This window comes from Microtus ochrogaster, chromosome 10, assembly GCF_000317375.1.
Source record: "Microtus ochrogaster isolate Prairie Vole_2 chromosome 10, MicOch1.0, whole genome shotgun sequence".
NCBI lineage: Eukaryota > Metazoa > Chordata > Mammalia > Rodentia > Cricetidae > Microtus > Microtus ochrogaster.
The window spans coordinates 52,527,792-52,541,338 of NC_022016.1; the positions used below are offsets into that span (position 1 = coordinate 52,527,792).

The following is a 13,547-nucleotide window of genomic DNA, read 5'->3' on the forward strand; positions in this document are numbered from 1 at the left end:
AGGAGAGCTGTCGAGTCTGACCTCACTTCCTCTTCCGCCCAGCATTCTGCTCCTCCCACTTACGTTCTAACCTATCAGGTCAAGCAGCTTCTTTATTAAATCAACCAATGACCTTCCTCCATCAGGGGGGGATACACATGGTCAGGGTACCTGTGGGGGGGGGAGGTGGGTGCACATGACCAGGGCACCTATGGGTGAGGGTGGGTACACATGGTCAGGGCACCTGTGGGAGTGTGTGTGTGGGGGTGCACATGGCCAGGCACATATGGAGGTCAGGACATTAAAACATACTAGAAGTCAGCATCATCACCCAGTGATGATTATTGCATAACCGGTCAGTGACCTTTGAACCACACCCGAATCTCCCCAGGAGAAATCTGCAGAGCCTTAGCTGCCGGGGTCTACAGTTCTGTGTGAGCTGCCTCATGTGCTGTAGCAGACGAGGAAGCAGGACCCAGGGAAGGGAAATGCTAGCCCCTTGGGTTCCACAGCCTTATCTATGGCGTGGGTCAGCTGACATGTGGATTCTGGTGCCAGGTGCAATCAGAGGCAAACACATGACCGACCGCAGCCCTAGTCAGCCCTAGTGGGAGCCTCCGACAGAGGAAGTTCAAAGACTCTGCTGCTGACGCTGCACAGCCCACGAGGGCTGACCAGGGTGCTGCACAGCCCACGAGGGCCGACCCGGGGGCTGCACAGCCCACGAGGGCCGACCTGGGGGCTGCACAGCCTGCCCTTGGGCAGGCTCATTTCCCGTTGTTTCATCCCTCTCTGGACTTGCCAGCTGCACTGGCTATTATTATCTAGAGGTGTGATAAAAATGGCTTTTTGTTTCTTTGTTTAGCATCAGTGAGACAAGGGCCATCAAGATAATTTATTGGGTAACGGCACTTGCTGCCAAGCCTGATGACCTGAGTTCAATCCCTGGGTACCTAAAAGGTAGAAGGACCATGTGCACCCACCCTCCCTCCACACACACACAGATAAGTACACATAAGAAAAGGGAAAAGGATGGGAAGAGTCCTGGGCTGGTCCAGATCCCAGATCTATGTGGTGAGAAAATGAAAGAATAAACAAAACTTTGTCCGCAAAAGCAAGTTCCAGGACAGCCAAGGCTATTACACAGAGAAACCCTGACTCAAGAAAACAAAACAAAACCTTGGGTTTTTGTAGATTTACTAGGTGTTGAAGTCTTCCTTCCTGCAAGTGTGGGCTTGTCATGTAACTTCTCCAAGCTTCCGGTTCTTCAGCTATAGAAATGGACAGAATAACCGCCTGCTCCAGGCTGCGTGAGAGAGAAACCTAAAGATCCAAAGATGGTTTGCAGCACCCAGCACCGAGGGCTTTCCCACCACCCCTAATTTCCACATCAAACTGGCAAGACCCTCTCAGAAGGATTGAAAAGAAAACAAACAGAGATTAAAACTGCCCGGGACCACCAGTCAGTTCCAGCCTTGATTCCTTAAGCTTCGGGAAACCAGATTTAGATGCAGACAGGCCATGCAGTCCTTATATGAGCTTTTAATCCAAGTGGGACCCAAGTCCTGGTTTTCTGACTTCCCTATGTTCCCTTTTTGGGTCATCAAGAGGATCGTGAATTATTGTGACCCCAGGTAGCACTGTATGACCTGAGATAAGCCACACCTCTGAATCTTGGTCTCCTAATCTCTAAAATAGGCCACAAAGCCAAATCTAAGTGTTACTCCCAGAAAGCAGCTAGCCTCATACTCCCTGGGTTTTGTCTTCAGGACAGCCGTGCTCTCTAGGGTTCCACTGTGTGTCTTGTCTCCTCCATGTGAGCACATGCAGCTCTGTCCTGGGGCCCTGCTGTTCAGGCATAGGAGCTGTTGGTCATTCACCTGCACCTTTGAGCTGGTGAAGTCGCCAGGCAGGGCTAGTGACACTACAGGAAAGGGGAACCTGAACAAGGAAGGTGTGTCTGGAAACCAGCCACTGCCTAGAGTGATGCGAACGACATCCTCCTGCAGAGGTGCCCGGCCGGGCTGTGGTAGCCTTTAACCCCAGCGCTCAGTAGGTAGACGCAAACGAATCTCTGTGATTTCGTAGGCAGCCTGGTCTACAAAGCGAGTTTCAGGACAGCCATAGCCACACACACAGCAACCCTGTCTCGAAAACCAAAAAGAAGAAAAGAAAAGGTGTATGCCGCCGTGCCCAGCTATTTTAATTTCTTTAACCTGTGAAGCAGAGGTTGTCACTCTCCCCATTTTACAGAGCTAGTGACCTGACCGACCAACTATACTAAGGATTGGTCTTCCCGGACCAGGCTCCCCAGGATGATAGTGATCCTTCCTCGAGGCTGTGCCAGGACCAGGAACCCGGAGGAGGAAGAGGAGGAGATGGAGGAGGAGGGCCGCACAGGAGAGGCGGGGCAGCACAAAACTGTCCGAGGTCTGCCTGGAGCCCAGATCCCATGGAGGCAGCGGGCTGCAGCTACCAATTCCGGATCGCTCTGCTCGGGGACGCCGCGGTGGGCAAGACGTCACTGCTGCGGCGCTACGTGGCGGGCGCTCGGGGTGCGGTGGAGCCGGAGCCGGAGCCCACTGTGGGCGTGGAGTTCTACAGTCGCGCGCTGCAGCTGCCCGCCGGGCTGCGGGTCAAGCTGCAGCTCTGGGACACCGCGGGTCACGAGCGCTTCAGGTGCGGCGGGAAAGGGGGAATCAATACCACTCACCTGGGGGGGACGCACGCCTGCTGGTGCCAACCTCAGGGACTCTGTGGACCCTCGCCTCCCCACCTCTCCCTACTCAGTCATTCATCCTACAAACTCCGCGGGGTGTGCCAAGCCCCCCAACTCCAGCAAGGGCTGTCACTGAGCCACACCCACCCACCCCCTACCCCTGCCTTCCCAAAGCCCTTACCCAACCCTAAAGGAAATGTCAGCTTAGGGAATTTGCGCTGAAACATTGAACTTCCCGGGGAGATAAATGACCTGATTGCAGAGACAGCTCAAGGGGATGGGGAGGAAGGAAGACTGGTGTGGAGCCAAGGGTGGGGGTTGCCAGCCAAGGAGTCAGAAACAACACGTATGAAGAGGGGACTGTACCCTTTCCCCAACACCTCCCTCCGTCTCCGCAATTAGGAGTGAAGGCAGATCAGGGATTCAGGGCCAGCTTGGGACTGAGAGACGTTGAATGAAATGTGTTGGAACGGAGTGGGAAGCCTGAGGATCTTGGGGCCCTCTGAGGCCGTCTTAAAGGCATATTTACCCTAATTTACCCCCACCCCCCAGGACCATCACCCGATCCTTCTACCGGAACATGGTGGGCGTTCTGTTAGTTTTCGATGTGACCAACAGAGAATCTTTTGAACACATCCAAGCCTGGCACCAGGAGGTCTTATCCTCTCAGGGCCCTGACAAGGTGATCTTCTTACTGATTGGCCACAAGTGCGACCTGAGCAGCCGGAGTGTCTCCACCCAGGAGGCAGAGGAACTGGCTGCCTCGCTGGGCATGGCCTTCATGGAGACCTCGGCCAAAAGTAACTGCAATGTGGACCTGGCATTTGACACTGTCGCCCGCGCCATCGAACAGGCCCTGCAGCAGGGGGACATCAAGCTGGAAGAGGACTGGGCAGGTGTCCGGCTCCTCCACAGAGCCCCAAACCCCAGATCTCCCAGCAGAAAGCAGGACTCAGGCCCATGCCAGTGTTGACTCTGGGAGAGAAAGGGTTACAGTGGTGCCAGCCTCAGACTCCCCAGGGGACTGGAGGACAAATGACAAGACACTGCCTCCTGACATGTTCCTGGCTTCTAATTCTTGGCCCTTTTTTTTTGGTCAAGATTGAACAACAGGGCTTGGCCAGCCACAGATATCTTCAGCCCTTTTATCTCTTATGTCTTCAGAATGATCTTGCTCAGTCCCCAGGCTAGCCTTGAACCTCAGCCTCTTGAGTGATTGAGATTACAGAAGTGTTCCACTAGGCCTGGCCCTCTTGTGGGTTTTTAGTTCACAGCACAACCCCTTTCTAGAGAGAAATCTAAGCTCGGGTATGCAAGTTAATGTCATTTAGCCAAGTTTCCTTATCTATCAGTGTGACGTGGCAGTCCAGAAATGCCCATAATTCCCAAACTTGGAGGCAGGACAAAGATGTCCTCAGCTTCAGAGAATTCAAGGTCAGCCTGGGCTACAGAAGACTATTGCAAAAAACAAGAATAAAAACATTTAAAACCTTCTTTTCTTAATTCCACTGCACAGGGAGGCTGAGGCTGCATAAGGGACAGGCTTGCTGCCTCAGAGACTGCCTCGCTGGCAGCTGATAGCAAGTTTCTGGCTTCCTTTCTTGGCTCAACATTTTCATTCCTGGCAGCATCCCTGGCCTGGGAGCCGGCTTCCCAGCAGCTCACTGCCTTGCTGTGGGCTAATGTGGGGAATTCCAGTGCAAGCTTGGCTTAGCGCTTCCCCAGCCCTTAGAGTAGCATGGGTCTGGCCTTAGCACGCACGCGTTGCTTCTCACGGTTCCCACCCCAAGCTCAGCGACTACTGTTGAATTTGGGGGTTGATCATGAAGGAGCTGCAGGGTGCCAAGGTCTTCCCTATGATCCTGCATTCACATCCCCAAGTCTTTTTCTTTCGCTTCCCGGGTCCTTGTGCATATGCTCTACCCCCAGATCTAGAGGGGTGGTCTTATTCTCCTTCACTTCCTTCCACCTTCTCATTTCTTTCCTTTCTTGTCCTCATCTCTCTCCTGCTACTTCTTGGACAGGATTTTATGTATTAGAGGCTGGTTTCAACTTAAAAGTCCTAGCCAGCGGTGGTGATGCTTTTAATTCCAGCACTCGGGAGGCAGAGGCAGGTGGATCTCTGTGGGTTGGAGGTCAGCCTAGTCTACAGAGTGAGTTCCAGAACAGGCTCCAAAGCTACACAGAGAAATAAAAGTGTCCTTGAACTCCCAAAGCTTCCAGCAAGCTGGGATCGCAGGCCTGCACCACCCTACCTAGTCTGTGTAGCACAGGAGGGATCAAAACCAAACCTGGTGCGCGCTAGGCCAGCACTCTACCAACTGAGATACGGTCCCAGCTGTTGATTTTTTGAGACAAGAGCAAAGTAGTCCTAGAACAGAACTCATGGCAGTCCTCCTGCCTCTGTCTCCCGAGTGCTGAAGTTACAGACACATACCTTGTCTTTCTTAACTCCATTAAGACCTTATTTCTACATGGGAAGTAGAAAGTAGAAAAAGACAAGATTTCCTGAGTAAATTGGGAGCATGGGGACCTTGGGGGAAGGTTGAAGGGCAGAGGGGAGAGGCAGGGAGGGAAACAGAGAAAAATGTAGAGCTCAATAAATGTCAATAAAAAAAAGAGCCGGGCGGTGGTGGCACACGCCTTTAATCCCAGCACTCGAGAGGCAGAGGCAGGCGGATCTCTGTGAGTTCGAGACCAGCCTGGTCTACAAGGGCTAGTCCCAGGACAGGCTCCAAAAAAAAAACCCAGAGAAACCCTGTCTCGAAAAACCAAAAAAAAAAAAAAAAAAAAAAAAAAAAAAAAAAAAGAGAGAGAGAGAGAGAGATGGGGGAGAATGTGGGTGGATGCAGAGAAGGTGTGGAGCAGGATGCTGATTCGGATTGGACTCTGAGTTTCCCAGAGACAATAAACTCTAATGGCTCTGGGGAAAAAAAAAAGACCTTATTTCAGTTTTTCCCTCCTTTTCCTGGCCCACCCCATACAGGCACAGGAACCCTTTTCATAATGGCTTCCTAGTTCTAGGTGGTCCTTCTGTCTTCAGCTCTTATCCTGTTGTGACAGCCAGCCATGTACACACACACACTGCTTTTTAGTGAATTCTTCCTCAGAAGAGTCCTTCCAGGTTGCATCTTCGGTCCAAACCACTACTGGCAACATCCCAGTCAGCACTTTCCTGCTTCCAACTGCAGTCTTCAGCCCAGCACACCAGGCAATGCCTTAGCATCAGCACAGACATGCCAGCCCTCACCTGCAGCTTCACTGGCTTCCGGCTGTCTGGGCAGCAGGTCTACAGTCCCGCTTAGCATGTGACTCTTTTTGTATTGTTCTTCTTGATTTGAGACAGGGTCTCTCTATACAGGACTGGATATCCTGGAATTCATTGTGTAGATCAGGAATTCACTGTGTAGACCAGGAACTCTCTGAACTCAGAGATCCACTGGGCTCTGGCTCCTGAGTGCTGGGATTTAAGGTACATGCCACTGCACCTAACCAACATGCCAATCATCTTTTTTTTTTGTTTTGTTTTGTTTTGTTTTTCGAGACAGGGTTTCTCTGTGGTTTTGGAGCCTGTCCTGGAATACTTTTTTCTTTTTTGAGACAGGGTTTCTATATCTTTGGAGTCTGTCCTAGAACTTGCTCTGTAGAACTCGCTCTGGCCTCAAATTCAGAGACCCGCCTGCTTCTGCCTTCTGAGTGCTGGAATTAAAGGTGTGTGCTGTGTACCACTACAGCCTGGCTCCTGCCAATTTTTTTGTTCTTGTTTTGTTTTGTTTTCCGAGACAGGGTTTCTCTGTAGCTTTGGAGCCTGTCCTGGAACTAGCTCTTGTAGACCAGGCTGGTCTCGAAATCACAAAGATCTGCCTGCCTCTGCCTCCCGAGTGCTGGTCATGCCAATCTTTTAAAAAATTATTATTATTATTTCCTTCAAGGACAGGGTTTCTCTGTGTATCCCTGGCTGACCTGGAATTCGCTTTGCAGACGAGGCTGGCCTCGAGTTCACAGAGAACCACTTTTCTCTACCTTATCTTCCCCAGTGCTGGGATTAAAGGCTCCCAACATACCTGGCTTTTTATTTACTTAGTTTGAGTACCCTTGAGCTTGCTATGTAGACCAGACTGCTTTTTTATTTGTTTGTTTTTGGTTATTGTTGTTTGTTGGTTTGGTTTTCAAGACAGGATTTCTCTGTGTGACAGCCCTGGCTGTCCAGGAACTCACTTTGTTTACCAGGCTGGCCTCCAACTCTCACAAAGATCTGCCTGCCTCTTCCTCCCATGCATTGCCAAGCCCAGCGTCCAGGCTGGCCTCGAACTCACAGCGGTCCCATCTGCCTCTGCCTCCTGAGCACTAGGATTAAGCACATACCTACCATGTCCCTCTATTTATGTGTATGTGTGAATGCCTGCTTGTCTATCTGTGTACCATGAGCATGCAGTACCAAGGGCTCAGGAGAGGGCATCAGACTGGAGTTGCAAGCAACCTTGTGGGAGGTGGAAGTCAAGCCAGGGCCCTCTGGCCATCTTTCCAGTTCCTGTATACCAATAGTGAATAAACAGAATCTCTCTGGATTTATTTTTTGAGGGGTGAGGGTTGGGGTCCAAGTTTTATCCAGCAACTCCAACAAACAGGCAGGTATGGTAATGTATATCTGTAATCTCAGCCGCTCAGGAGGCTGAGGCAGGAAGATTGTGAGTTCGAGGCCAGCCTGGGCTACAGAGGGAGACTCTTTCTCCCAAGACCAATGTGTGGGATGGATCTTAGTGGCACAGCACCCACATAGCATGAGCAAGAATTTGATTCCTAGTACTGCAAATAAACAAACAAATAAATAGGGGCTGGAGAGTTGGCTCAGTGGTTAAGAGCACTAACTGCCCTTCCATAGGATCCAGGTTCAATTCCCAGCACCCACATGACCGCTCACAACTGTTTGTAAGTCCAGTTCCACTCTCACACAGACATATGTACAGGCAAAACACCAATGCACATGAAACAAAATTAAATAAAAGCTTAAAAAATGCCGTTAGAGCCTTTGGCAGGCCCAAACAGCACAAAATAATCATCATCATCATCACCATCACCATCATCATCATCATCATCTAAAATAAAGCAACAGAAATCTAACAAGAAATCTTAAAACAAAATATCCTAGATCAAATTCCTCATCTTGGTTCATCTCCAAATAATTTGCCATTACCAGCTATGAACAAGTAACCGGTCCCACGGTGACGTCTTCACCCTGCATGCCCATGGTACAAAGGCCCATACATTACAGTTTTAAAACTATTTACTTATATTCTGGTCTGTCTGCTTCTCTCCCTCCACCTTTATGTGAGTTCTATGACTGAACTTAGGTTGGCAGGCTTGCATGGCAAACAAAGAGCCATACGGCCGGGCCTCAATACCTTTTGGGAAACACCTCGCTCCCGTGGATGGCGACCACTGCTCTACAGAGACACCCAGCTTCCAGTTCCCGTCAACATTTTTGGAGAAATGATTGATGCTGACATCCCCCAACTCCACCTTCTACATAGCCCAGGGTGCCTTTCCCACTTCCCTTCAGTTGTGTGATTGTAATTTTTCCTGATGTCAGTCACTCTAGGCAGAGCACCAAGGACAGAAACAATTCCACCCAAGTCTCTCTTGGTGAACGAATGAGTTTATTGGATTTACGTACAGGAGCATGGGTGACCCCCAAACAGCTGTATCACTGAAAAGTCCCACCCCAACATGATGACAGGGATGGGGTTCCTCTGAAGTTGGCTGTGCACACTTTGTATTCTCCGGCTGCCTCGAGACCACACGTGGCTGGGGCAGGGTTACGTGCAGCTTGCCGGGCAGCAGATTGGAGTCCTAGATGAAGGCCCATTAGCCCTCCTCACCCCTTCCTTCCGAGGGAACAGTAACAGACATGATCTTAGGAGAGGCTCTTGCAGATAGCCACCGCTGCTCTAAGTGAGGTGGTGATAGACAGCCTGCAAGGCTAGCAGTGCACACCTCCAACCCCAGCACTTGGGAGAGGGAGGCAATTGGATCCTTAGTTCTGTAACAAGTTTAGTCATCAGCCTGGGCTGCAGGAGATCCTGTCTCAGAGGATGAAACAAGGCTGGCAGTAAGCTAGTTATCGCCAGCTTGCTGCTCCTTGCGGTGTATTCAATAAACCTGGTTTTTCCTTCAGGATAATAATGACCAAACAGTCAAGACGGCAACCAGGGCTGGGGAGACAGCTGGGTGCTTGTCTCAAAGGCGTGGGGACCTGAGTTTGATGGCCAGAATCTATATAAGATGCTGGACGTGGTGGTACATACTTGCAATTCCAGTGCTCGGGAGAGGGAGACGGCAAAATTCCTGGGGCTCATTGGTGAGACAGTCTAGCCTAACTGGTAAGTTCAAGTTCAAGGAGAGACCCAGTCTCAAAGTGGGGAGACGACATTCCTGAGGATGGCACCTGAGATTTCCCTTTGGCCTCCACTCACACAGGTGTGTGTATGTTCACGTGTGAGCACAGACACATACACACAAATATGCATACATACACAAATGTACCAACCATGTTCTACTTAGAAGATGATGTTCCACAATGCCCCTCCAATACCTTTTCCACATTGCAACAGGATCAGAGAGGCAGGATGGGCTCTATCATCTTGTCTAATGCAATCCTTCCCAAGTCTCAACAGGTAAAAAAAGACACTGATCAGTGAATGTTGTAGGAAACCAAGAATGGCCTGCTGCCAACACAGCTCACTGGAGCAAGGCTCCAAATGCCCGAGATGCCGGGATGAAGCCACACTGAGTCTGAGGACTGTCCACCCCATGCTCCTTTCTTCTGTGCTCTCTTCCAATCCTGCAACTGGTGAGTCCCATCTTGACACGTTTTTTTTTTTTTTCCCCCTTAAATGTTTTTAACTTCTGGGATTGAAACCAGGACCTTACTATACTAAGCATGGGCTCTACCACTGAACTACATCCCTAGCTTCAGGTACACCGCCTTCTATATACCCCTGGGCCTTCGCACATTCTATTACTGTACAAAATGCTTCAATGGTTCCTGTTACTTCTGGACAAAACTCACTCATTGCTGGAACCCGAGACTACACCTTCCCGTTCCCTCTTCTTCCAGATGTGACTCTAGTCTCTGTCATATTTATCTTTCTCTGATGGCAGCACACCTGGGTTGTTTTAATTCACTATTGTGGCTCTTGCCTAGTAGCGGCACGAACACAGCATACAGGGACCTGAACAGCCACTCAGTGTGCTAACAGGACGATAGGACTGAGACAGAGGAAGCCACCTACCTGTCACACAGCTGATCAAGAACTGACATCTGTGAGTACCTCACTTCTGTCCACTGTACTTCCCCAATTGCCTTGTCCCTTTCCGTCCTAGACACAGGTCTCAAGATTCCTTCAAGCTTCCTTCTTGGCTGCTGGAGTCAGGGCCTTGTCCCTGTCAGGGCGCAGTGTGAGCCTTCTGCTGTCTGTCATCACTGACAGAGCATCCTTTGAGAGCATCTCCCAGTGGCAGCAGGCTCTGGGAAGACCAAATCCTCCAACATCCTCCTCCTGGTGCTAGGCCACAGGCCGAGCTCAGCGTCCATGTGACCAGTGAAGAAGCTGGCTGTCCTTTTGCAGGTGAAACCTCAGCCAGGAACAACAGCGACATCTGAATGATTTTGAGCTGCTCACCCAAGAGATCTACAAACTGTCCCATCTTAGACCAAGCCTCAGGAGGAAGATGACAAAGCAGGGACCAAGAGTAGCTGTGTCTGTGCTGTGGTCCCTAGGTGGAGGGGCAGCCACCCTCCCCAGAGCCCATGGACCCCTCACAATCCACAGGACTGTGCTGGGCATGGGTAGGATGATGCCTTGGGGAGAACATCCTGTGGTCTAGCAGGGCCTGCTTTCCTCTGATGACAGACGCTCAGCAACAGACCGTACCCAAAGCTGTTCACATCCTCCTTCACGATCTTCCACGGAGTTCCAGCCGCAGTCCAAAAGGGCTCTAGAAAGCCGGGTGTGAGGATGTACCCGTAATCAGCACACCGAGAAGTAGAGGCAGGAGGGACGGATCAAGGATGATGCCAGCCTGGGTTACATGAGAGTTTGCCTCAAAACACCAAAAACAAACAAAAAAAAAAAAGAAAAAAGAAAAAAGTCCCAGGGACACTGACATTACCAGAACTAGAATGCTTGTTTATTTCAGGACTAGTTTACCCTGTCTGGTGGCAGAGAAACTGGATTCCAACTCCTGCTAGTTTGTTCCTTCGGAGTAAAACTGAAAAACTTTCTTAAATGTACGGATCGGTGCGGAGCCTGTGCTGCCACCTGCTGACGGCAGCGCTCCAGCCTGGCTGGGCCTGACTGGCATTTTAGAGGCCCTCGGCTGTGCACCGTGTCTTCAATTTTCTGGAAAAGCAGATCAAGTTCATATTCATATTCATATAAACACTGACATTACAAAGTACAGGGACTAGGGGAAGGAGCAGACAAACCCGCTACAACCTTGCTAACACTGTCTCACCTAACATGACTGCATATACCGCTCTGCCTACAGTCAATCATTTATAAGACAAACCGGGCCACGTCTTCTCCCGAAGATACACTGCTTCTCTTTGAGGCGGCAGGGAAAAGGAACCAGAAGTTGGGTAGGAGGCTTTATTCTTTTGGCAGATCTTCTCAGTCATTATAGATATTGCTGCACTGTTAATAAAAAATATATGCTTCTCTGTAAAGCATTTAAAAAAAAATCCAAGGATGAGATGGCTGAGGTCTCAGCTCAAGTATCTCCAAATGCGTGTCGTCCATTCGCTCACTGTCCCTGTGTTATTTCTTCGTTGTTTTCCGGATCAATGCCATTCTCTGAAAGAGGAGAGAAATGAAGAGGGCTCTGAGTCAGAAGCTTTACGGGATATCCAGAGGCCATTAGCAAGTAGCATGGTCGACATTGTAGGAGCAGCATTTAGGATTGAGAGATGGTCACTGGGCCCATTTCACAGACTGAGAGACTGGCACTGCCCACTGTGCCTGCCATATTCACATGAAGCTCCCTTTCCCCAGGGCAGCCATTTAGATTACAATAGAAAGATGCCAGACTTGTCAAGAGGCCAGTACCCCCAATGGACTAAAGACAGGGATAACTGGTTCTCTATCAGAAATGATGTTCTCACACTGTCAAGAAGGGCAGAGGACAGCAGCTACCACAAGACATAACCCAGAATGTCGAGCAGACCAGCCTGGGTACCTCTCAGCACAAGCCCAGCACACTGCTTTCTCTGCTCTAGGTGGTGTATGTCATTTAAACTGGCTTTTACTAAGGTGTGGGGGCAGGTGGGAATGCCCACAGACGCTCTGCAATCAAGAGCTTTAAGTAAAACTCTCTGGGGCTGAGAGAAAACTGAAAGCTCCCCTGCAGCAGCAAGGCACCAGGGAGGCTGTCACTGTGCTGCCTCTGACCTCTGTACAGGGAAGCTGGCTGCACAGGGGACGACACTCCTGGAAGACAGCTGGCATGCCCGCTCCGAGGTGCAGTTCTAGGGACCAACCCTGGCTGTCCCAGGCTCCTCACCTGTTTGTGAGCTTCTGTGGTGCAAGCTTTTTTGTAGGGTCGGATTTCCTCGGAGCCAAATCCTGGGATCCACATGTTCCACTGGCGCTCTGCAAGGAAGCAGGGGCAGAGCTGGGGTTCCGCGAGAAGCAATGCAGCTAGGGGCAAGCGGCGCAGGCAGACTGGGCACCTACTGTACAGCTATGGCCTCTCCGAGGCTTCTTCACTGGGCTTGGTGCACACAAGGCACCAAGTATACCCCAAGTCCTTTAATGTTGGGGGCTGTGGATCCCCAGACCTTGAGTTTCCTGCAAACAACTTGTTTTTCTGTGTTTGCAGCTGCTCTGAGCACGAGGCCCTCAGGAGTTCCTGATGGCAGGGGATTGGTTTCTGGTGGGGTTAGCTGGGGTGTGGCTATCAGTTAAGGATCCCTATATAAGCTGCTCTGGAACACAATAAAGGGGGCATCCTTGTTTCAAGGATGACTCGTGTTTCTGTCTCTCTGTCTTTGCATGTGTCAATCTCCAAGCCCTTGCCCGGCTCACAAACTATCCCATAGCTACAGGCATAGTACCATAGTACATGTAGTACAGGTGCTACAAGGCCCTAGTACACATAGTAGCACAGATGCTACACTTTAATGCCCCCCATTTGTTTTTGGTTTTCTGAGATAGGGTTTCTCTATAGTTTTGGAACCAATCCTCGAACTCACACTGTAGACCAGGCTGGCCTCAAACTCACAGAGACCCACCTGTCTTTGACTCCTGAGTGCTGGAATTAAAAGCATGCACCACCACTGCCCAGCAACATAGAAGTGCTTGAGTTTTCTTTTTTGTTGTTTGTTTGTTTTTCAAGACAGGATTTCTCTATGCAACCCTAGCTGTCATGGAAATTACTCTGTAGACCAAGCTAGCCTCAAACTCACAGAGATTTGCTTGCCTCTGCCTCCCGAGTCCAAGTGCTGGAATTAAAGGCATGCACCACCACTAACTGGCTATAAAATTTATTTTACTCTGGACAGACCAACTACTTAAAACAAATAGAAACTGTGTGTATTACGTATGTGTATGCACAGATATACATGCCCCTGTGGATCTGGGCCAGAAGACACTTGGTGTTCTCCTCTAACTTTTCACTTTCTCCCAGGGCAGAGTCTGTCACAGAACATGGGACACTGCCTTCCAGTTAGGCTGGTTGTCAGCAAGCCCCAGTCATCCTCTTGTTTACCTGTCCTAGAACTGAGATTACAGGCGTGCACAACCATAACTTTTTTTGGCTTTTTTTTTTAAATATTTATTTATTTATTATG

General features: G+C 50.1%; 2 protein-coding genes and 1 long non-coding RNA gene across 5 annotated transcripts in view; 2 read left to right on the forward strand and 1 right to left on the reverse strand.

Annotated features, from left to right (window-relative positions):
* The first annotated feature begins 2,391 nt into the window (after positions 1 to 2,391).
* On the forward strand, positions 2,392 to 4,827 carry Rab42 (RAB42, member RAS oncogene family). The gene is made up of 2 exons (XM_005353130.2): positions 2,392 to 2,658; positions 3,251 to 4,827. Exons 1-2 carry the CDS (start codon positions 2,432 to 2,434, stop codon positions 3,669 to 3,671), a joined length of 648 nt encoding a protein of 215 aa, XP_005353187.1. The 5' UTR covers positions 2,392 to 2,431; the 3' UTR covers positions 3,672 to 4,827.
* Positions 4,828 to 6,991: 2,164 nt separating this feature from the next.
* Positions 6,992 to 10,841, forward strand: LOC113456647. Its single transcript, XR_003377404.1, has 2 exons — positions 6,992 to 9,548; positions 10,082 to 10,841. It is a non-coding gene; the product is annotated as an uncharacterized LOC113456647 (long non-coding RNA).
* Positions 10,842 to 10,866: 25 nt separating this feature from the next.
* Positions 10,867 to 13,547, reverse strand: part of Taf12 (TATA-box binding protein associated factor 12) — a 16,326-nt gene continuing 13,645 nt past the window's right edge. For all 3 annotated transcript variants that reach the window (XM_005353132.2, XM_005353131.2, XM_013348469.2), the window contains 2 exons: positions 12,260 to 12,348; positions 10,867 to 11,553 (listed from right to left, as the gene is read on the reverse strand). In XM_005353132.2, the coding sequence (XP_005353189.1) occupies positions 11,518 to 11,553; positions 12,260 to 12,348 (125 nt within the window). In that variant the 3' untranslated portion in view covers positions 10,867 to 11,517. The remainder of the gene's footprint in view (positions 11,554 to 12,259; positions 12,349 to 13,547) is intronic.

What these genes read in the sequence shown, in the direction of transcription:
- Rab42 (XM_005353130.2), top strand. Translation starts at nt 2,432, where the DNA reads ATGGAGGCAGCGGGCTGCAGCTACCAATTCCGGATCGCTCTGCTCGGG. An exon ending in GCGGGTCACGAGCGCTTCAG is followed by an intron (nt 2,659 to 3,250) that starts GTGCGGCGGGAA and finishes CCCACCCCCCAG; the next exon opens with GACCATCACCCGATCCTTCT.